The 24,602-nt window shown below is 34.3% G+C and overlaps 1 protein-coding gene across 6 annotated transcripts in view; it reads right to left on the bottom strand.

Moving 5' to 3' along the window:
• The window catches only part of LOC118198542 (uncharacterized), a 211,667-nt gene that overhangs the window by 144,058 nt on the left and 43,007 nt on the right, over nucleotides 1–24,602 (bottom strand). For 5 of the 6 annotated variants that reach the window (XR_015040678.1, XM_085814991.1, XM_085814990.1 and 2 more), the window contains one exon: nucleotides 5,754–5,950. Coding sequence is in view for 4 of the 6 variants with exons in the window: in XM_085814991.1 (XP_085671117.1) it covers nucleotides 5,754–5,950 (197 nt within the window). In the remaining 2 variants the exon portion in view is untranslated. Of the gene's footprint in view, nucleotides 1–5,753; nucleotides 5,951–8,840; nucleotides 16,685–24,602 lie in introns of those variants that run through there. The other variant, XR_015040677.1, reaches the window with a different exon arrangement.

Below are 24,602 nucleotides of genomic sequence, written 5' to 3'. Positions count from 1 at the left end.
TCACATTAGCTTCATATCAAACTATATACAATATGCTTCAATCAATAAACAAAATTTGTGTACAGATAATTTGCAAGCAGAGTATGCCTGCATTCAATAATAAAAATATATAATTTATCAATGTGACTTTTCTATTAAAAGGAAAAACAGAAATTTTGATGTAAAATCTAACTAGATTGTGACAACCCCTACAAGATATAAAGCTTCATGAAAAGAATGACTATTTTATTAAACTTGGAAAAAATACAAAAATACATTTTGCCAGATTAATTCCATACTACACAATAGGCATAAAACTGCTGAGTTCATTTACTGCCAAAAAGATATACAGTCAAAAGTCATTAATTCAGACACCCATAATCCGGAATGATCTATAATCTGGACCTCAAAGCTACAAACTTTCTGCGCATGCGTCAACACGATGCAGGCGCATAGGCGTTTATTCATGCGCGTAAGACCTTTACAGCTGCGCATATGCGTGCACATAATACATTTACGCATGCGCGTTTAATGTATAACAGATGGTAAAAGCTAAAATTATCTAATTATTTATTTCAGTTAATGTTGCAGATTGCGTTGTTCCTTAATCTTTGAATTGGATCCGGCTTATTAATTTTGCAGACTGTTAGAGCAATTTTATAAAAGTAAGCTTGAACTTTCGATTATGTCCAATAGAATTTCCGATGCTGGAGCTCCCAAAGGATTTACAAAGCGAAAGCATGTTTCGATGTCCATCAAACAAAAAGTGGAATTGCTGCAAAAAATGGATAAAGGCATATCCTTTGTTTTTCTAACCATTCCAAAATCTGTTTACCAATTTCACGCTGCTCTGCAGAGGTGGGGGGGGACGCCGTGGCATGCAATGAATTGGAAGTTGGTCTGTCAGCACTATCCTTATCTTCAGGGCAGATGTTTTTATTTTATTTATAATTCCTTACTAAATGTGGTATTTCATCTCGATGTACTCTGTCTTTGATATGATTTAAATCATATTCCTCATCATTATAATTCGCTTCGATAGTGAAGAAAGTGACACAGAGGTTATTGAAAACGAAAAAATTTTTATTGACAAATTAGTCGGTATTCTCGACACAGCAATTATAGGACTTGAACAGCGGAACTTTGTAACTGAACAAGAAATTATGTCTGTTTATAGAATTAAAGAGAATGTATTATCACATAAAACAAAGCAACTTAAACAAATTACATTGAAAGAAATCTATAATAATAAAAGCAAGTGTAATGTGTCTGTCTGTCTGGCTGTCTGACCGAGCTCTCCAGCCAAAGCTATCGCACGCAGGGACCTGGAATTTTTTATACGGAAGCACAAAGGGGCTGGCCACCAGACCTCGAAGCCCGATTTTCGATTTTTGAATTAGAAAAACTTAAAAAGAAATTATTTATAATTAATTAATCACGGTTTTTTTGACTCACTGATATTATTATTTGTTTTCAAATAACGTTCGATTGTAACAATTGATTTCTTTATTCTAGCGTTAGTTTGCTGTTTTGACGATACATTAAATCGATTAATTACAATTCATTTCTTTTTTGTAGCTTTAGTTTGCTGTTTTCATGACACATTAATTTCTTTTTTTTTTTTTCAGAATTGCACTTTATAAACTTTTTGTTTCTTAATTAATATTATCATGGTTTTTTGACTCACTGATCGTGTTGCTATTATTTATTTTCAAATAACGTTCGATTATAACAATTGATTTCTTTATTGTAGCGTTTTCTTCAGTTTTTGTAATCATTCTTCTGTTGGTTGCTTAACTTTTGCTTTTCAGATTTTAGAAGAAATATGCCGCAGCCACCTCGAAAAAAGAAATGTTTGGAAAATAAAAATCGACAAGAGAGCGATACCCTCGCCAGTTCTTGAAAGAGACGCAGACGGGACAAGACGGATATCCACTGTATCGTCGTAGAAGCCCTGCAGATGGAGGTTTTACAGCAAGCATCAATCTACGAGGATCAGAAGTTTCGGTGGACAATGCCTGGATTGTTCCTTACTGTCCACTACTATCCAAAATTTTTAACGCACATATCAACGTTGAGTACTGCAATTCTGTCAAGTCCATAAAGTATGTATGCAAGTATGTCAATAAAGGATCCGACATGGCTGTATTTGATGTCACCAGTGGAGCCAATGAACTGAATGAAATTCATCAATATGAGATGGGAAGATACATTAGCAGCAATGAAGCAGTGTGGAGAATACTCAACTTTCCAATCCACGAACGTCATCCCACAGTCGTTCATCTAAGCGTCCACCTTGAAAATGGCCAGAGAGTGTACTTCACTGAAGAAAATGCTGCTGAACGGGTCCAGGCACCCCAGGAAACAACGCTCACATCTTTCTTCAAGCTGTGCACCCAAGATAACTTTGCTCGCAATTTACTTTACAACCAAATTCCAAAGTACTACACATGGAACAGCAGGAACAAGAGTTGGAACCGCCGTAAACAAGGACAAATTGTTCCAGAAGAAACAGGAATCCGGTCTACTGATGCTCTTGGCCGTGTCTACACCGTCCATCCCAACAACTCCGAATGCTTCCACCTTCGCCTATTACTACATGAAGTTAGAGGCCCAACATCATTCACGGATTTGAGAACCGTTCAAGGAAGAGTCTGCAACACTTTCAAAGAGGCCTGCCAACTTCAAGGACTTCTGGAGAATGACGAACACTGGAACACGGCGTTAGAAGAAGCAGCTGCATCTCGATCACCCAAGATGATGTGTAATCTGTTTGCTGTAATGCTTCAAACGTGCTCCATGTCGGGCCCTGAACAGTTATGGATGAACCACAGGGAGAACCTGTCTGAAGACATACTGCATCAAGCAAGGATCCAGCAGCAGAATATGGACCTGGACTACAATGACGACATCTTTAACAGAGCCCTAATCTACATTGAGAACAAGATAATATCTCTAGGAGGATTGAACCTGAAAAGCTTTGGACTTCCCCAACCTAACAGAAACAGCGATTCTGCCATTTCCAGTGAAGTAATTAGAGAACGAAGTTATAACATGGATGTGCTCGCAGCTTATATACAGGAGAATGAGCCTAAATTGGTCCAAGATCAAAAAGAAGCCTTTGACAAGATTACTAGAGCAGTTTTTGATAGGCAAAGGGGTATATTCTTTTTGGATGCTCCAGGCGGAACCGGGAAGACGTTTCTTATCAACCTTATTTTGGCAAAGGTGCGGCACAGAAATGAGATTGCCCTGGCTGTCGCTTCATCCGGCATTGCTGCTACACTCTTGACAGGTGGTAGGACTGCTCACTCGGCGTTCAAGTTACCCTTAAATCTGACAAGCACAGAGACTCCAACGTGTAACATCCCAAGGAATTCAGGAAAGGCAAAGGTTCTACAGGATTGCAAGCTCATCGTTTGGGACGAGTGTACCATGTCCCACAAAGCCGCATTCGAAGCATTAGATGTCACCATGAAAGACCTCAGACGGAACAATGACAGAATGGGAGGCGTCGTAATGGTTTTGGCAGGCAATTTTCGACAGACGCTACCAGTTATTCCGCGTGGAACGAGGGCAGATGAAATGCAGGCCTGCATAAAATCTTCTTACATCTGGAATGGCATTCAAACACTTGGATTATCGACTAACATGCGAGTTCATCTCAACGGTGATCCCTCTGCCCAGCAGTTTGCAGATAATCTACTGAAACTAGGAAATGGAGCCCTTACTTCAGAAAATGAAGATGGATATGTAGCGATGCAAGGCATTGGAAGGATTGTGACTACTGAAGAAGAACTGAAAGAGGCTGTGTTTCCGAATGTGATTCACCACTTCACTGATCACGCATGGCTGTGCGAAAGAGCAATTCTTGCCCCAACAAACGAAGCCGTCAGTGTTATCAACAAGGAACTTTTACAGAACTTACCCGGAACTCTTCATATTTACAAATCTATAGACACGACATGCAATATTGACGAGGCTGTCAACTATACGACAGAGTTTCTCAACAAATTAGAGCCACCTGGAGTACCCTCCCACATATTGGACTTGAAGGTTGGAGCACCGATAATTCTCCTCAGGAATCTGGATCCGCCTGCACTTTGCAATGGAACAAGACTTTCTATCAAGAAACTGATGCCAAATATTATAGAAGCCACCATCATGACCGGACATGCTGCAGGCGAAGATGTGTTTATTTCAAGAATTCCTATAATCCCTTCCGATCTCCAGTTTCAGTTTAAGCGTCTACAATTCCCTGTTCGTTTGAGTTTCGCGATGAGCATTAATAAGGCACAAGGACAATCTCTCAAAGTTGTAGGGCTCGACCTCCGTAAGCCGTGTTTCTCCCATGGTCAACTGTACGTGGGTTGTTCAAGAGTTGGTAATGCCGATAATCTACACATCTTAGCTCCGAATGGAAGAACATTAAATATAGTTTATCCCGAGGCTCTCTAACGAAAAGGACAATCTAACGAAAAATTATTGCCACTCTCCACTCTCCCAAACTAACTCTGACTATCATGCTTTAAATAGTGATGTTATTGTTTAGTGCTCTCTTGAGAGCATGAGCAATAATCCGAATGGTGCTGCCGTACCAACAGACATTAATCGGTCAGGGGCCCTTGCGACCCCAGCCCGAGCTCCACAAACATACACAAACACTCTCCTCTTCTAATTCATTGTCATCTAAATTTAACTTACACTTAAATTAAAAATTTAATTGGTTCTTAACTCCAAATTTCCTGTAAGCAGGATGTTTTATTTCATCCATGTTTTCGTTACTTTTTATTTTTTCTGTACTGTACTCTCTATCTTTCCCTTTCAACTCTTTCCTATCTTTGATTTTGAATTTTTTATGTTTACTTTTCTTTATACTTCAGACCAATGATTATAACCACATGACTACGGTTTCCTAGCATGTGCTAATATGAGGTCTGTTCTCATTTAAACTAATTTTTTAACAGATGGCTCATGGTTAGGATATATTGTTTCTTTTTATCGACGGGGAATGTTGTGTGTGTGGGGGGGGGGAAGAGAGAGAGACAGTCTACATGTCCTACACTACTATTCCTGCGCTATTCACTTATCTGCATTTTCTAAATGCACGGGCAACGCCGGGCGGGTACAGCTAGTGTTTAATAAAGTAAACAAATAAATATTAAGCTTTTTTTTTTTTGTAAATTTTGATACCCTTTAGATCATAATTGTTCTTTATTTCATAAATTATGGTTTCATATTTTTAATTTTGTAATTTCTGCATGCCATCTTACCAGATTTAAACTGATGATCTATAATCCGGAATCGCCGAAGTCCCGATAAGTCCAGATTAACGACTTTTGACTGTATATCTTTTCGTGAAATTGCTACCACATAAATTTCAGAAGACAGGCATTGTACATGTAGGCAACCGGTACAAAGCTGATGTTTATTTCACTATTCTACATATGATATCCCAGCTCAGGATCAATAATGTTATATTTGTAATTAACTTGCAAGTGTTATTATCCAACAGCAGTCAATTCATCTGCTTCAGCATCTGAAAAGTTTATAATTCTTGCTTGTCCCATAAACAGGAAAAACACCCAAATATGTTCGCTTTGCTTTCATCACAAGGTATTGTAACATCTATATCACTTTCATTTTTCTTGGAAATGTTTACAGATCTTTAATTGAATCTGAATACCAAATAATTCATAAACAATCACATTAAAATACCATCAATAATTATACACTTTTCATATAAAGTCACATGTTAATGAAATGTAACTTACATCATGCGACCTTCCCAACTAAGAAAAGGTGGATCAGTTTCTGAGTTTAGTACATCACCAAATATTCCTAAACAGCTATCTTTTGGGGATAATGTGGCTGACTGAATAAAATCATTCGATGAATTAAACTGACTTTTGCACTCTTTCCCAAGTTTACTTACAGATCCTACACCGCCAGAATTTAACTTTGAGGTGACCTAAAATTAGCAACATAAATCTATTTATAATTTATGAAAATTTTCACATAAGCAAATATTACACAAGGAAAAATAAATTAATGTTTTTAATATAACAAACTGCTAAAAACAATCATCACAAAAGAATAACAATAAGAGAAGATAAATAAAAACACAACTGCTTAAATTTAGTAAGAAAAATAATACTTCAGCATGTGTGATTTTATTTACATATAGTGCAATTTTAATAATTCAATGAAGTAAAACTCAGACAATATATTTATACTAAAATGACAGCTATTTCTACTTTATGATAAATTAGAAAAAAAATTATTTCTTCAATAAACAAAAAAGAAAAAAGATTAAAAACACATCAATAAACGGGAAAAAAAATCAACAGATTAAAATTTATGCAGAAAATCTGACAGCATTTCATAGATGATGTATCATAATTAAAATAAAATGGTTATTTACATTAAAAGGTATTTTTCTATTAAAGCCATACCATGCAATTTCAGTGCCATATTAGCCCATTTAGGCATAATTTTTTCACTGTGCATTTGGCTCGGAATTGCGCATTTTATCACCAAACAAAGATCAGATATATTTATTGCTTCATAAATGATAAAACACATAAAACTAATAAAAAACAACAAAAATCAATAAACACAGCATTAAACAAAGAATCATATGACTAAACAGCAAGCATATAATAAAAATGGCATTTAGAACAGAACTTTGTTATAGAATCTATATATTACCACATAAATTAAATTATAATTCAATTAAATAAGCTTTTTAAATAAATTTGGCAGTGATTCTTTGGCATTTACTGACCTATTTTGTCCTACTCTAATACGTACACAACATATTCAGGTATAACAGCATCCAGATCAATAAAATGATATGACTGATTTACTGAGAAATATTCAAAATCTTAAATAGTAAAATCTGTTGCAGTGGAAAAATGAAATCCCATTTAGATGAAAAATCTGGTTGCATGAGTGTTGGTAAAAAGAAAAATAATGATCACCATGAAAGACACCAAACTGCTGATGCTTGGTCCCAAGGAAACATACCGACACACACACGCACACACACAAAAAAAAAAAAAAAAAGGCACCAAGTAGGTATGGCTTTAAGAGAAAAGATTTCAATTAAAAAAACTTGATTTCTTTTTATGATTATAACAATTTTTAATACAGATGACTCTCATGTAATGTTCTAGAAAAGCGGTTCTCAATCTTTTGACTAGCTCATACCATCTAAACAAAAACTGGCTTTAGGGCCACCACTACATTTTACAATGATTATTTTTCAGTTTCATAATAGAAATACTATAAAAAATATACTTTGCACAGCCTATTGGCTATTTGTATTAAATATGCACATATAAAAAATATTAGATTAAAAATTGATTACCATTTTTAATCATTAAAACTTAAGTTATAACACTTTAATTCTAAAATGTAATGTGAAATTTGGGCCTGTTTAACAGAGATCTGTTTCATTATGTCTGATCTTATTTCACTTAGTTTTAACAATAAATTAGGATCCACTTATTTTTGTTCCGTATTTATTTTTCAAATATAACATGGAAGAAAATCCTCGTTCACATAAATAGGTTGAGCAAAAAGGCAATAAAAATTTAATAGCTTAAATTAAATTTGAAGTGCTTTTAATTCCCCCCCCCGGTTTAGCCAACAGTTAACAAGTGTGTTATTTTTGAAATTTTCAATTACAGTTCAATCACAGGAATTTTCTATCGAATGTTCTTTTTCTTCTCAAGGTAAAATTTCAGATACATTTGAACAAAATGGATTTCTAACCCAATGTTCTTTTTCACAATCTCCCTGAAAATACATGCTGAAATAATTTATCAATGAAAAACCACGATTTTTAAAGTCAGATGCTAATTCTTCTTTTATTTTCAAATTATTTTCAGTTAGAAAACTTTCTAAAAGTGGTAAAAAACTTAAAATATTATTATGCAATTTTTTTATTATTAGCTGGATTTTTTTTTTTTTTTAATTTTTATCATTGCATTTATTTTATCTCTAATGGTAAACAAATTAACACTTTGTCCCTGTAATCTTAAATTTAATTAATTTAACTTTCCAAAAACATCAGCTACATATACTAAATGCACTAACCATAATTCACTAAATAAACATTTTTGCAATTCAAATTTTGAATCACAGAGGAAAATTTGAGTTTCTGATAGAAATTCAAAAAGATGATTTAAAACTTTGCCTCTGGATAACAACCTTACTTCAGAATGTAGCAAAAGCATTTTATGTTCACTGCCCATCTCTTGGTATAAAATCTTAAATATTCTTGAATTTAAGATTTTTGCATAATTTTAGGCTTTTAATAAAGTTAACAATTTTCACAGCTTGATTCAAAATGATTTTCAGGTTTTCAGGGATTGCTTTTGACTACTAAAGCTTCACAATGCAGTGAGAAAATTTAGTTTCAGGTGTGAATTCTTTTTATTTGATAAATAACACTGAAATGTTTTCTTGTTAAAGCTTGAGCTCCATCACTACATCTAATAATTTTGTGCATCTCCAAATCAGATGATGGTGGTTCAGTGGGTTTACTAATTTTAACACTTTTACATTTTAAACAATATTTTAATTACTATATACAGAGTGTATTCTTAGGCCGCCGCCTTCAACATGAACAAACTTTATTCTCTCAACTAAGCGAGCAACAGCGCCCTCTAGCCTTTTTCTTCAAATTACACAACACTCCCCACCTGAACTCGGTGGAGAGTTCATCTTTCAATAATATATTCTAGAATATTTAATTAATATTTCGACAATAAATCCTGGAGAAATGGTTAAATATAACAAACATGCATACATAATTATAAGCACATAAAATTTTACAAAACATTAAATGATACCTATCAGCAAGGTCAGGAGAATCAAACCTAAAAATACAAAATACAAACATTAGTTAAGTTCCATATTATATAACAATTGTATAGGCCTTTTTAAGGTACCAGTAGGTGTTTTTATTATGCAAGATCTTATTTTACCATCTCTGCCTGGCATTAATTCCAAAATTTTACTTATTGTCCAAAGATTTCTGGGATGTTTGTCGTCATGAATCAAGACAATATCGTTGATTTTAAACTGAGATGCGTTAGAGTGTGGAGGACAAATATTGGCAGATCTCAGATTAAAAAGATACTCTGATCTCCAACGCTTCCAAAAATGATTTAAAATATCTTGATGGTATTTATATCGTTTAATAATTGAATTTCTTGACCCAATCAAATTATTTGATGTTATTTTATTAGCAGGCAGAGATAGCAATCGTCTACCAACCAGAAAATGAGAGGGTGTTAGTGGAGAAGGTTCATTGGGATCGGTAAACACGTAGGTAATTGGTCTACAATTAATCATTGCCTCGATTTCAATGAGCACTGTTTCAAGCTCTTTCACAGTAAGGGATGATCGACCAATAATTTTTCGCAAGCTGGATTTTATGGTTCGTACCATACGCTCCCAAAACCCTCCCCACCATGGACCCCTCTCAATAATAAATTTCCAATTTATGCCTCTAGCAGAAAATAATTCTTTCACAGATGAGTCACTCAAAGTTTTAAAAATATGTTTTAGTTCTTTATCAGCTCTTTTAAAAAGTCTTGGCATTATCGGAGTACACGGTGGTACACAGTCCTCGGCGAGCTAAAAATCTTCGGAAAGCTAGCAAAAAACTTTCAGTGCTGAGATCAGTTACTATCTCTATATGTAAGGCACGAGTGACCGCACACGTTAACAACAGCATGTAAACTTTACCTTGCCTGTCTTTCGTAAAAAATGGACCGGCGAAGTCCAACCCCGTCACAGCAAATGGAGGCGCCTCTTGGATTCTGTCTGGAGGAAGTGGAGCGATATCCTGTACCCCAGGACGAGCACTATATTGTTTGCATATCACACATTTGCTGATGATAGTCTTAACACGCTGTCTTCCCTTAATGATCCAACATTTGTTTCTGATCTGAGTTAGTGTCGAATTAACTCCAGCATGGAATACCCTTTCACGCGAGTCCGTGATGATCAACTCGGTAAACTTGCATTTTGAGGGTAATAGAATAGGATGTTTTAAATTCTCGTGACAGTCTGCAAATTGAATGCGACCTTTCAACCGAAGAATTCCCTCCTCATCAAGCCTTGGATTAAGGGAGTAGATGGAAGAATCGAGAATTGATTTTTTATTTGATAACTTAATTATTTCCGCTTGATATGATTCTCGTTGCGTAATTTTTACCCAATAATGTTCAGCTGCTTTAATCTCAAAAGCACTTAAAGGTCCATTCTCTGTAGACCTTTTCCGAAGCCTCCCAATAAATCTAAATACATAGGCAGTAATTCGAAGTAATTTTCCTAAAGAACTGAATTTTTCTATATGCAAAATTGGGGATTCATTGTTAATTACAGGTGCAGTCAAAATAATACTTTTTCTTAACTCCAACGATTCTGAATTTGGTTTTAATTTCTTTTGTTTTGGAAAGTTTTCAATAGGAAAACGTAACCAGTGTGGCCCATGCCACCACAGATCATTCTTAACTAGTGACTGAGCACTAATTCCTCGAGTTAGTAAATCGGGAGGATTTTGTCTTCCTTCGCAGTGGTTCCACAATTTTTTGTTGCATATACTCTGTATTTCTGTAACACGATTGGCGATAAATGGTTTCCAATTATTTGGCGAACCTTTAATCCAAGTAATGGCGATTTCGGAATCACTCCAAAAATAAACATCCTCAATTAAATCACCAAACAATTTTTTCAAATATTTATACATTCGAGCAGCCATGAGTGCTCCCATTAACTCTAAACGAGGAAGCGTGATTGCTCTTAAAGGTGCAACTCTGCATTTCAACATGATAAAGGAAGTTTTAATTTTAGAATCACTCGTACAATATCTGAAATATGCGATGGCCCCATATGCTTTAGGACTAGCGTCCGAAAATAGGTGAAGGCTTATATTCATTGGATCGTCATCAAAGAAATTTCTCTGTATCGATATTTCAGTTAAATCATTAAGTTCCTCCCGCCAAATGTTGAATTTGTCCTTAATCTCTGCAGGAAGGACCTCGTCCCAGTCAGAACCGGAACACCAGATTTCTTGCATAATAATTTTCGCCCAAATAACAAAGGGTGCAATAAATCCAAATGGATCGTATATTTGGGCGATGCTTTGCAAAAGTTTCCCTTTTGTAGCAAAATCGTTTCCAGTAGAAAAGTCAATTAAATTTTTTAAATTTAACTTTATATTGTCTTCAATGGAATTCCAAATCATGCCTAAGAAATTCGATTCACTAGTTAATTTGTTGTCTGATTCCTTAATCCCATCTGAGACCCATAAATCGTTTAATGCTTTAGAATTAGTTCTTAATTTTCTGAAATTCATCCCAGCATCCTTAAATATGTTAACCGCATCTACAGATAACCGATATGCATCTTCAACCGTTCCTGCTCCAAAATATAGGTCATCGACATAGACAGAAGAATTTAACATTTGGAAACTGTCCGGCATTTTATCTTTATATTTTCGAATGTGATATTTCATAGTGGCGGCCAAAATGAAAGGAGATATAGTCAAACCGAAAGCTACACGACACATTTGCATAATCTTAAAGGAGTCATTATTTTCATTAAACCAAAGAAATTTTAGAAATTTTCTATCACCTTCAGCAATTCCTATCATCAAAAAGGCTTTTTCAACGTCTCCACAAAACGCTATCTTAAACTTACGAAAATTTAACATAATGTCTAGTATATTTGGATTTAGATTAGGTCCCGATTTAAGGCAGTCATTTAACGAATTCCTGTCCTCTGTCCTTGAGCTAGCATCGTACACAATTCTTACCTTAGTAGTTTCACTAGGCCGTATCACTGCTCGGTGAGGCATAAAATATCCCAAATTTGTATCATTATTTGGACATTCCTCCACAATTCCTTCTAATATCTGGTTCTCAATTATATTTTTATATTCCTGAAAAATCTCCGGAGTTTTACTTAGTTTATTGTGAAGGTTTGCGAATCGTTTCTTAGCTACCTCAAAATTATTTCCTAGATTATTCGGACTGTATTTCCAGATTAAATTTGCTTCATATCTTCCGTTTTTAAACTGCAAATTTCTTTCAAACTGGTCTACTATTTCGCAGTCAATATCGGAATAATCATCAGAAGCATTAATTCCCATATGTTCTAATTCCCAAAAACCTTTTAAATCTTTCAACACAACAGTGTTTGTCATTACCGCTAAATTTTCAGAACAATTTTTGTTTGTTTTATTTTTCTCGATTCCTGCGGCAACCCAACCAAACACAAAACTGACTGCGTACAACCCTTCAGATATTTTAATTCTTTCAGAATAAACTACATTCCAGAATTCATCCCCTCCAATTAATATCTCAACATCTATGTTATTTTTTCTTGCGCAATCGGCGATCTGCAACCCCATATGCTCCATGAAGTCTGCAATTTGTTTACTAGGCACACTGATGGACGCCGAGGAAATAACATCCGAGATCAAACATTCAATTTTTATTTTATTATTTTGTTTCCAATTCTGAATTTCGATTTCAACGACCGGATAGGAATGATTCATTGCCTTCGTCGCACCAAATGAATAAACAGAAAGTCTTTCATAACGGATTGGAGTAAATTTTAAATGGTCGGCCAATTTTTTCGTTATAAAGGATCTATGACTGCCTTGATCAAGAATTAATCTAGTTAATTTTGATTTATACTTAGAACAAGCATAAACTGTACAAGTTTGTAATAATATTTCCCTGGCATTACAGTCATTATTATTATCACCTTGAGGAACAGAAGCAATCAATTTTAAGTTTTGAACTTTATTTCTTTCCTCAGAATTCAAAGTCAGAGATTCAGTTTCATTTTTGGAATAACCTTGTTCCAACTTTTTGTTTACAAGGGATTTATTAGTACAAATCGATTCATTGTGATACATACCGCCACATTTATTACATTTAGTTTTATTTCTGCACCTTTCTGATGTATGGAATTTTTTAAAACAAGAAAAGCAGCGGTTTTCGGGTCTTAGTTTCTTTAATTTATCAGAAACACTCACTTCGCATTTAAATGACTCGTGCAAATTATCACAAAAGATGCATTTTCGGTTAACTTCAGTATGAAATGCAGCCGTGGGTGTATTTTTTACATATTTTCTAGTTTCATATTTTGATTGATCGACTCGCGGAGGCACAGGATTTTTCCTTTCGCTTAATACTAGATTTGAAACTTCCCTGCATTCTATTTCCGTTTTAATAAATTGTGTTAATTCCGAAACTTCAACTTTATCTTTCGATCCTCTTTGCCGATTAAATTCCAAAACTAAATCGTCCGGAATTAATTTTAATAATATTGGAATTAATAAATGTCCATATGAGCCAGAAGTTACTTCTAAAGTTTCCAAATTACGAATCGAAACTTCTAATTCGTCATATAATTTACGTAAAGCCTTTACGTTAGCAGAATTTTTAACGACTTCTAAATTGAGAATTTTATTCATGAATGAATTAATGATCAGGTCTTTTCGACCATATCTGTCCTTTAGTAATGCTACACAACTATCATAATTACTTTCTGTTAACTCAAAGCCTGACACAACATTCGAAGCTTGTCCCGTTAAGAATGTTTTTAAGTATACAAATTTTTGTATTTTTGAAAGCGTTTCGTTTTTATGTATCGAATTTTCGAAACTATTCCAAAATTCATTCCATTGTTTGGGGTCTCCCCAAAATTTATCAATCATTAATTTTGGTAATTTCAGCGTACTACTCCCACTAGAACTGGAACTTACATGCAAAATTCCATTACCACTAGAATGGTTTAAATCAGAACTTAGGGGATTCCTCGCTGGCGGTACTGCGGTAACCGCACCTAGAAACTGCTTAATTTGACTACAAGCAATTATACATTTGTCATTGTATTCTTCGCTTATACTACAATCTTCTTCAATTAAGTTAACATCAATTAACTCTTGTATTTCATCATCAAGCGTTCTCAAATTATTTTTCTTTTCGGTTAATAATTCAAAGAATTCTCGTAATTCTTTAATCGAATTTTCCTCTCCTTCAATTTTTAATTTATCTTCAATCACTTTAATTAACTTAGTAACAGACAATCTCAATGTGGAACGTTTACGTTTCAATCTATCTAACTTTTCTTCCATTTTATTTAATTTAAATACACCCACGACAGCAATAATAAATACTTACTAATGTACTACAAATAATCACTAAATAATTAATTTAAGATTTCCCTACCTTTATTTGGAATTCCATTGTCACTTGAATATGAAATATCCATTGAAATCGAAACACTTGGATCGAACACCTAAAATCTTCACAAAGCCTTAATTCCTTACGCCGATGCACCATCTAATAATTTTGTGCATCTCCAAATCAGATGATGGTGGTTCAGTGGGTTTACTAATTTTAACACTTTTACATTTTAAACAATATTTTAATTACTATATACAGAGCGTATTCTTAGGCCGCCGCCTTCAACATGAACAAACTTTATTCTCTCAACTAAGCGAGCAACAGCGCCCTCTAGCCTTTTTCTTCAAATTACACAACACTACATATGGCAATACATTTATTCCAAAGAATTTCATTCTCAGACATAAAATTGTAAATCACTTTGAAAATTTCATTTGCAGTTGCTCTATCATAGAGAGATTCACAAAATAAATACTCTTTGGCCGTTCGCTTATCTTCTTCATAACATATGTAAAGTAATAATTGAAAAACGTTCGTGCTTTTATCCAATTGCAAAGCGAGAGACTCACCGTGTTTATTTTTTTTAATAAGTGTCTCTCGTATGGAATTTGCCATTTCATGAATTCGTTGACTTATAATATCATTTGATAATGAATATGAATAAATTCATTAGCTTTTTCATTGAATAATGTTAAAACAATATCTTTAGCCACTGATGATATAAGTTTTTCTCCAATAGTGTGAGCCTGCCCAGTCTTGGCATTTCTTAGGCTTACTTGGTAACTAGCTTCCAAAGCTTTTGAAACAATAATTTTATACAGCTGTTGTTGTTACTAATCCCAGATTGTCCAGAAATCTAGACAACCTCCATAAATCCAAAAATATCTAAAAGTCTAAAAACAATAAAGGATCCTGAAAGACTTTGTTAAAATCCAAGCAAGCTAAAATATGAGACAGGGTGACCATCCATGTCAGCCTTACAATGGCACTCAGGGAAGAACTATCCCTGCTACAATGAGAGTGCTCTAGCATGGCCATTCTTCAAGCGCAAGAAGGCCATCTGATATTTTCTACGTGATAGCTGAAAGGAGCTATGCAGGCTTCTACCACAGTTGATTAGGAGGAATCCTTCTGGCAGTACTGGCCAGGTAGCCGGCCCTTTCATTTCCGTCGATTCCAACATGAGATGGATTCACTGAAAACGGATACAGTGTCCTGAAGAAAGCCGGACAAGAAGATCTAAGATATCCAGGCTTGCCTTGTCTCCTATCGCTGTACAATTAGATAGGTGTTGAATTGAAGCACAAATATCAGTTAAAATCCAGATATCATGTAACTGTTTCTCAATTTGATACGCATATTGTAAGCCTCTCCTGATAGCAATATGCTCTGATCTATAAACCAAACAAAAGTCAAGATTTCTTATCTTAAATTCCACAGAAACAGCAGAAGTTGGTATGAAATTTTTTCATCTCCTCAGTGTATATCAGTGTATATCATCATATATGCCATCAGTGTATATCTTGAAAGATTGTGGGATTGCACTGATTGTCTCCAGAGCTAATTGCTTGATGAGAGCCAGATTCTCAATATTTTTCTTCACACTAGTCAAAAGGGTCTCATGAAAATGAATCCTACCAAGTTTCAAACCAATTCCCAGACGATATAGAGAATGAGGTTCCACATTTATAGAGAGAAGTTCCAGTGTTTTAGCAAATGAAAACAGACTGAGCTTCTTCAAGTGTTGGTTATCTGTAAAAGTATGAAGATAGGCAGAGTTTCTATGTTGATCATTGTAACTATAGAGCTTGTTATAGTATTTTGAGAGGAGATAACTCCTTTTCAATGAAACAGGATGTAAGCTACTTTCATAGAGCATTATATCATTTCAACAACTGTGACAAAGTCCAGTATTAACTCTAACAGCACTCAAATGCATCTTATCTAGTTGATTTAGGTTGGTACTGGAAGCATCAGCATCGATGGGAAAACCATACTCCAGTATTGGCCTAACAAGAACAAAGTACGTAGTTCGAAGAGTGGTAGCATCTGCTCCCCAATTACGACCAGATATGAACTTAAGAATATTTTGTCTCTTTCTACCTTTGACCACAAGGACATTAGTATGGTTGCTGCTTGTAATTTCCTGGTCTAAAGTGTAACACAGATATTTGGCATTTTTAACATAGTTTAGTTGTGTTCCATTCATGAAGATCTTAGGCAAATAACGATAGAGGTGTCTTTTAGTAAAGAATGTTGTCAAGGACTTAAGTATTAAAAAAAGTCAACTTATGATGCACTTTAAAATAATGAGCTGCTTCAAGAGCACACGTTAGTTTTGCTCAATTGCACCAATATCTGTTTCAGAGTGGCAAATGATAATATCATCAGCAAAGATTCCCCCTTTACAACTACTAGAAATCACTCCTTCAATACCAACAATATATAGAGGAAACAGTATGGGACTCAAAACTGAACCCTGGGTAACAGGGTTCAGTTTTGAGTCCCATACTTGTCTCAGACCAAAAGGGTTATACATGGAATTATTGTATTTTACACTAATGAATCTGTTCCAAAGAAAGTCAGAAATCCAGGGCATGGGTCCGCCCCTGATACCAAATATGTCATGAAGTTTAAGAAACAACTGCCACCAAATAGCATCAAAGGCCCTAGACATGCCCAAAAGGGCTGCAGCAGTGTGCTTAGTTGGTTTCATGTTCTGTGCATCCTGGACACTCTGGCAGAAAAACAGAATCTGTTCCATAGCACTATATCCCATTCTGTAACCATATTCCTCAGCAACAAATCACCAGAATTCAGATGGAGTTTTAACCTCGCAAGAAAAAGTCTCTCCATGAGTTTACAAACAAAGGAGGTCAATGCAATACGCCTAAAGCTCCAGGGGATTTGTCATCCCTACCTGATTTTAAAATAGGAACAACAAACATTCTTTTCCATTTACGAGGGAGTCAACTAAGTCTCCAAGAGAGATTAAAGAAATCAAGTACCTAGAGGTCTCTGTTTACCTAGAGGTCCAAAATGGCCAATCATAGTGCCATTAATGCCATCAGTTGTAGCTGATTTTACCAAGACCCATAGCATTTAAATTATTTTATACTTTGATTGGATAACAGTTCAATGAAAAGTACACATCAAAGTTGAGTGTCCGTCTCACCTCCATTCCAAGTAAACTCGAATAATAAATAATTTCCATTACATTTTCTATAAACAATTTTTCTTTTCTTTCCAATATTCTTAGTGCTAGTAGATTGTCCTGGATCCACCACTTGTGAATCATCACATTTTTGCTTAGTTAACCCTAGCCATTTTTTCATTTTGAAAATGTAGGTTTGTTTTATTATTTTTTCCAAATATTTAAATGCACAATATATTAGATATAAACAAGCAATCATTTTCTTCCATCTACATGCCAATTTTGTTCTCCTGCTACCCTAATCCCATAATTCTTTAATGTACATGATTTTTTCATAGATGATGTTTATCTATGACATCCTTTTTGATTTTATGATAAGAAGGTGATACAGAATTATTTTGTGTTTGGTTGTTTGTGAGGTTCCTCCTGTCAGCAAACCCCTTCTGCGAGAACTTTTGGACTAAAAGAAAAACGCAGACAAAAGCATAAAAGAAAGTCTTAAAATACCATTATATTATTTTACAATGTAGCCATTTCTCAAGAAAAATAGCAAGAGAGAAATATTATTTCTTCTTTTTAATATCACCTCATGAGCAAAGAATGTTCAAGCTCTGGTGATATTCACTTTAAAAAGAATAGAATCGGAGACTGAGGGAAAAAGTTAGTTTAGTTTCGCTGATATGGTATATAGCCAAATATATATATATATATATTTCCTGATGCTGTAATTTGTAATATATGGGTAAATAAAGGATTCTACAATAAATATTTCATTTTGATGCTGTACTCTGTAATATGCGAGTAAATCAATATCAACAGTGGTATTTTTGAGTTCTGATTCTGAAAATGACGATCTACAAGAAACTAGAATCCCGAATGCCACATATTGACAGGATATATTCGGAATAGAAGAAGAAATAGCCATTAAGGATTAAAAATAATTCAAGATTACATCATTAAAGCATTAAACAAGAGAGTTGTGACAAAATTCAGTTGCACTGAAATGAATAGAAATACGATGCTTGAAGATATGGAGCGAAATGGCATGAAGTGTTGAAAATTTGAAATAGTGTGAAAGTGTCAATAAGTACTTTAAAATAGTGACTGTAGGACATGAAGGTATATTTGCTCCCGATATCCCCCCCCAAAAAAAAGGAAGAAGGGCATGAATTAATTAAAGAAGCTATTAAGAAAGCAGGATACAATCCTCTAACATCTAATTCTGACTTTATAATCTTTGAACCTAAGATCATTGCTCTGGAAATAAATACAACTAGTGTGTTTTGTAGTGTACATATATAATAAAAAAATAGTGTAAATTGGTTCAGTGAAACTGCATTGATAAAGTACAACATCACCACTACTGGAGTTAAAGGTAAGTCCCTCTTAATTTTCCTGGAGAGCAGAAAAGAAACAAAACAGAAAGCTTTCCTGGCCTAGTAATAATAGTGTTTATATTAATAACAATATGCTATTAATATGCTAAATGGTGTGTACCTGAAAGAGACACATTTTTTTTTGTATGCCATATTGTGAAATTTATTTTATGGATTTTATTAAATATGCATTATATATTGTTATTGAAATATGTATTAGTATTAATTAGGTCTTATTATAACAGTGTTTGATAAGTAAATAACGGCAATATTCAGTAGTAATGAAATGTGCATACCTGGTTGTAAAATCAAATCGTGTTTATATAAATGTATGTGTAAATCTGTGAGCAAAAAATATTGAAAATTAATATGGGTATACAGTCAAAAGTCGTTAACTCGGACACCCATAATCCGGAATGATCTATAATCTAGACCTCAAAGCTAAAAACTTTCTGCGCATGCACCGCATTGACACATGCGCGTAGGCATTTACACGTGCACGTAAGACCTTTACGACTGCGCATATGCGTGTGCGCAAGCGCAGAATACGTTTTCGTGTGCGCATTTAATGTATAACGGATGGTATAAACTAAAATTATCTAATTATCTATTTCAGTTAATGTTGATGATTGCGTTGTTCCTTAATCTTCGAATTGGATCCGGCTTATTATTTTTTCCAGACTGTAAGAGCAATTTTATGAAAGTAAACTTGAACTTTCGATTATGTCAAATAGAATTTCCGATGCTGGAGCTCCCAAAGGATCTACAAAACGAAAGTATGTTTCGATGTCCATCAAACAAAAAGTGGAATTGCTGCAAAAAATGGATAAAGACATGAAGAAGGTGACAGAGAGGTTAGTGAAAACGAAAAAATTTCGATTGACAAGTTAGTCGGTATTCTCGGCACAGCAATTAACGGGACTTGAACAGCGGAACTTTGTAACTGAACAAGAAATTATGTCTGTTTATAGAATTAAAGAGAAAGTATTATCACATAAAACGATGCAACTTAAACAACTTACATTAAAAGAAATGTTTAATAAAGTAAACAAATAAATATTAAGCTTTTTTTTTGTAAATTTTGATACCCTTTAGATCATAATTGTTCTTTATTTCATAAATTACGGTTTCATATTTTTAATTTTAGAATTTCTGCATGCCATCTTACGAGATTTAAACTCATGATCTATAAACCGGAAAAATCGATAATCCGGAATCGCCGAAGTCCCGACGAGTCCGGATTAACGACTTTTGACTGTATTAATAATATGGGTCCTAAAAGGAAAAATAGAGAGAGGTGGTCAGAGGAATTGGGTGAAAGCATTAGCAATATGCAGGCTCAAAATTAAAGTAAATGGAGCTACAACTAGAAATTTGTAAAATAGAAGCAGGCATGGCTAAGGACCGATTAAGAGAAATGGAATTTCGGGAAAAGCAGTTAGAGAGAGCATGAGATAAAAATTAAGGAATTAGAAATTCAAAGTAGAAAGATAAGGGATAAAGAAGGGATGAAATCGGTCTCAGAGGATGAAGGGATTTCAAATTCGAAGAACAAGGCAAATCACTTTTCGAAAAATTTTAAAATGATAAAAGGAGTCATGATTGACCCTCCATCAAAAGCTGAGGAATGGCTGTTCTTTTTCCATCATGCAGAAATGATGTTATATATAAAATTCTCGAAGAACACAAGAGTAAGATTATTTTGCAGAGTTTAAAAGCCAAAGTTAAAAATGTTATCTCAGCTTTAGGTGAAAAATATTTAGATAACTACAGTAAAGACACAGTAGTAAAGGAATTTTGGATCACCCCATTACAACATAGAAAGAATTTAGAAAGATATATGAAAAAATATGAGGAAACTTATACTCAGCATACAGAGAGGGTTGAGGCAGCACTTGATTTCTATTTGGAATTCAGAAAAGTTAAAACTTTTGAAAAGCTAAGAGAACTTCAGATTGTGGATCAGGTAAAAGATCAGTTAACCACAAATGTTAAATCACATATACTGTTAAAAGAGGTAGAAAATTGGTTATCTCCATCGGAGCTTGCCAATGATTTGGATAAATGTGTGGCAACAATGCCTAGAAATTACCATACGAGCACTCCTCAAGTAAATAAAACAGGCCCAAAACATGAATTGGTCAGACAGGGAGAGAAATTAGTGAAACTAAATAAGAGTAAGGTAAATTTCAGTTCGGACTGTAGAGTCGGAAAGGAGAAATACAAAGGAGTAAAAACTTTAGAACCTCAGGGTATGATGCAAAAAGATAAGAAAATTGTGAAAGGTTTTCAGTGTCAGGGTGAAGGGCACATAAAAGGGTTTTGTCCAGCAATAAACTTGATAGTGAAACTGAAAACAAGAAATGAGAAAGATTATATGAAGTTGGTGGAAGTTAAGGGTTTAAATAAAATCTGTATAGGGATGAAGCTAGCTAATTATACAGAAAAAATTACACTGAGTAGTGCGAACAGGAATTGCCCAGGGCAAATTTAAGGATAGGCAACTCTAGGTTTAATGGAGTGATTGACAGCAGAGCAGAAATTACTGTAATCCAAAAATCTGTAATTCCTGAGAAATACTTGGAGTCGGGGGGGGGGGGGGGTAAATTATTATTATTAAGGCTCACTGTTGGACCCCACGTAGAAGCTCAATTAGTTTCATTACCAATAAATATCTGTTCAGGAGACGAAGAGGTGCAGCCTTATGTAAATGTAGACTATAGAAAAATAAAATGGTACAGTTCAATATCTCCCGTTATACAGAGCCGATTGACAAAATTCAAATTGCATTTTTCATCTCTTGAAAGCGTGACTTAGGATATATATTAGATTTATATATAGCATTGCTCTAACATAGGTATTTCGACACAAAATCAGACTTTTTCTGAAATAACATACCAATCTTTTTCCATATTTTGATTCTACAACTCAAATTATGCCTAGATATTAAATTTTGTAAAATTTCGTGCAAAATTTACGGAGAAATTTACAAATTTATCTTGGCACAATTTTTTCAGTTTGCACCAAGAATAATTCACTTGGCGAACTTCTTAGTATATGGCAACCAATTTTCCTTTCCCTTCCATTATGCCGGAGCAGAAAAAAAGACACCTCGTTCCTACTTTTGTACACTGTGCATGAGCAGAAAAAGTCATATAATTTCTACTTCCAAATAATTTTAGCAAAGTGTCTAAACCACATCTGATATTCTATCGCTTTCAACAAATATGCCAAATTTCAAAACACGCAAATATATAAATTCACATATATCTTCAGAAATTTTTAATAAAAAATTGTAATTTTTTGCAGGTATGCTTAGAAACATGTGTACTTTAAGATGATGTTAAAAATTTTACAGATTATGATTCAAATTTTTTTGAAAAATTTATAAAAATTATTTAAAAATAAATCACAAAAAATGGATGAATTTATTTGGAATGAACCTGAATTTCTAAATGTGAAAGGAAGGATGAAATAAGCTTAATAAAAAAAAGAGAGATTAATATATACCAAACTCAATTAACATTGAGGAGCTAAAATGTTTAGGCTAATTTTTTTAAAAACTACTCGTGCGATCTTCACAAAACTTGGTAGTTTGGCATAATTTGAGTTGTAGAATTGAAATATGGAAAAAAAATTGGTATATTATTTCAGAAAAAGTCCAATTTTGTGTCAAAATACCTAATTAGAACAATGTTATATATAAATCTAATACATAGTCGTGCTTTTGAGACATGAAAAATGCAAGCTGAATTTCGTCAATCAGCCCAGAAGTATGGAAGATATAAAAGTGCCTTTTTTTTTTGTGTGTGTGTGTGTGTGTGTGCAGTGTACATGCAGCAGTATACCAGATAATTTGAGCGAAGAAGCATTAGTTACACCTTGAGATTTTAGACTCCTGAGGAAGCAAAGTGATCTTTCCTGGGGAGAAAACAAGGAAGAAAAATTTATATTAGGTGTTGGTCAGGAAGGGATGAACATTGCCGGAGAACAGGTGGCTGATCAGGAAAAAACTAGTTCTGAGGTCAAACGAGAACTGGAAGCTGCTCAAACAATGCCGTTGGAAAAGAGAGAAAAAAGAGGCAGAAATAGAAACAGGAGGCTGAGAGCAAATCTCAGCTGATTTTCTACCGTTATTGCAAACCCAATGGTTTACATGGGAGCAAGCAGAGTGTGGTTTTTTGAAAAATGTGTTCCTGGATGCACGCAAGAGCAAGAATGGGTATTGGCCAGAGTCGGGTATCCTATACCATACAGGAAATATCAATAGGCAGCACTGTAGTCAATTAGTGGTTCCCATGCTGGGAATTGAACCTGGGCTGCCTGGGTGAAAGCCAGGAATCCTTCTTGATTTGGGGAAAGTGCAGAATCACCCACAGCTTGGCACGTTTTTAAGAATTGCACATACTTGGTATCCATGTACACATCAACCTATTTTCACTTTAAAAAAAATATCCCAGAATTGCACAAAAATGGTATTGCACACTCTCTTGTCTTTATCCATGTACACATCGATCTATTTTCACTTAAAAAGTCAAAGAAAATTGACAAAAATCCAATTCTTCTTACTTTTGTAAAAAGTGCCAAACAAATGCTAAACAAATAAGTGGGCGATTCTGCACTTTATTCCTTCATTTTATGATAAGAAGGTGATATAGAATTATTTTGTGTTTTGTTATTGTTGTGACTAATCTGCTTCTCTGATATCAGAAAAAGCCCACGAAATTCATCGCAGCAAGGAGGCAATATTGCGCCTGTCATTGTCAAGAGCCTTGGGCACCACACAGGTGAATGTATGACTTTGCTTAGCTCTACCCCAAATTTATAAAGAGAGCATCTTGGTGGGATGGGTCCGAGGGTTTCCCATTCTTCTTCCCCAACCACTGATCTTTAAATTTTGTATATGATTTCATGTGATTTGACTGACTAATTCCTGGGTTTGAAAATGCTTAAAAACCTTCACGCCTACAGTTAATTATACATTTTCTTAAACTAATTTAACTCTTAAAAGGTTTTTATGGTAACCGAGAAATCCTGTACTTGTGAATCAAAGCGCTTATATTATATGAATCATTCGTAAACAGTAAATGGCATGTGATATTGTTCTGTACATTTGAACTCGCTGATATCACCATGAAGTTACTGAAAAATTTCTGATCTAATTTAGTATGAACAGTACTAACAATCATCTATTCTTTTAAGGTTCAATTACTATGCATTCAGACAATAAAACTTGATAACAGTTCTGAACTTTATTACTTTAGTTTTAAGGGGATTATCATCAAGACATAAAGCAGAAGTTTTTTTATGTAGTGAGCAATTTAAGCCTCATAATCTTTTAGAGATAAAAAAAAAATCATAACTTCCAATTGCAAAAGATTGTTTGCTACAAATATACATACTTTATGGCTTAATTAAGCATTCATCCCAAAAATCAATTTAGGAAGCTACTTACAAGCAGGCTTCTCTTTTGTTGTGGTTAGCAACTGTTTCCTTTAACAATTTTGTAATCAAATTCTCTATTCTTGCAGATATTTTATGCAATTTTTTCCACAGCAGGCAAATTCCACAAGTGCATATTTTAAAATTCTACTTTAAGAACAAAAATACGATTTGGCTACAAAAAATGTTGGAGAGGGGGGGGAAGAGGCATATGAAAATGATGATGTTGCCTGTTAAAACTGAAGAATATTAAAAATATGTTAAGCACATCATTTTCAGATTTTGGCACATTTTGAAAATTTACTTCCACTAAAGTAGCTGCACGAAAGCACAAATAGCTGCATGCTTTTGAATTGGAGTTGATTTAATACACGGCAAAAAAGGCAACTACAAATGTTCAAAGTATCTTTAGTAAGGCTTGGGGTGATC

Source organism: Stegodyphus dumicola, chromosome 4 (genome assembly GCF_044657685.1).
Source record: "Stegodyphus dumicola isolate Sdum_Otavi_A_Nest chromosome 4, ASM4465768v1".
Classification (NCBI taxonomy): domain Eukaryota; kingdom Metazoa; phylum Arthropoda; class Arachnida; order Araneae; family Eresidae; genus Stegodyphus; species Stegodyphus dumicola.
Note: the sequence above shows the minus strand (reverse complement) of the source record. Positions and strands in the feature narration are given on the sequence as shown.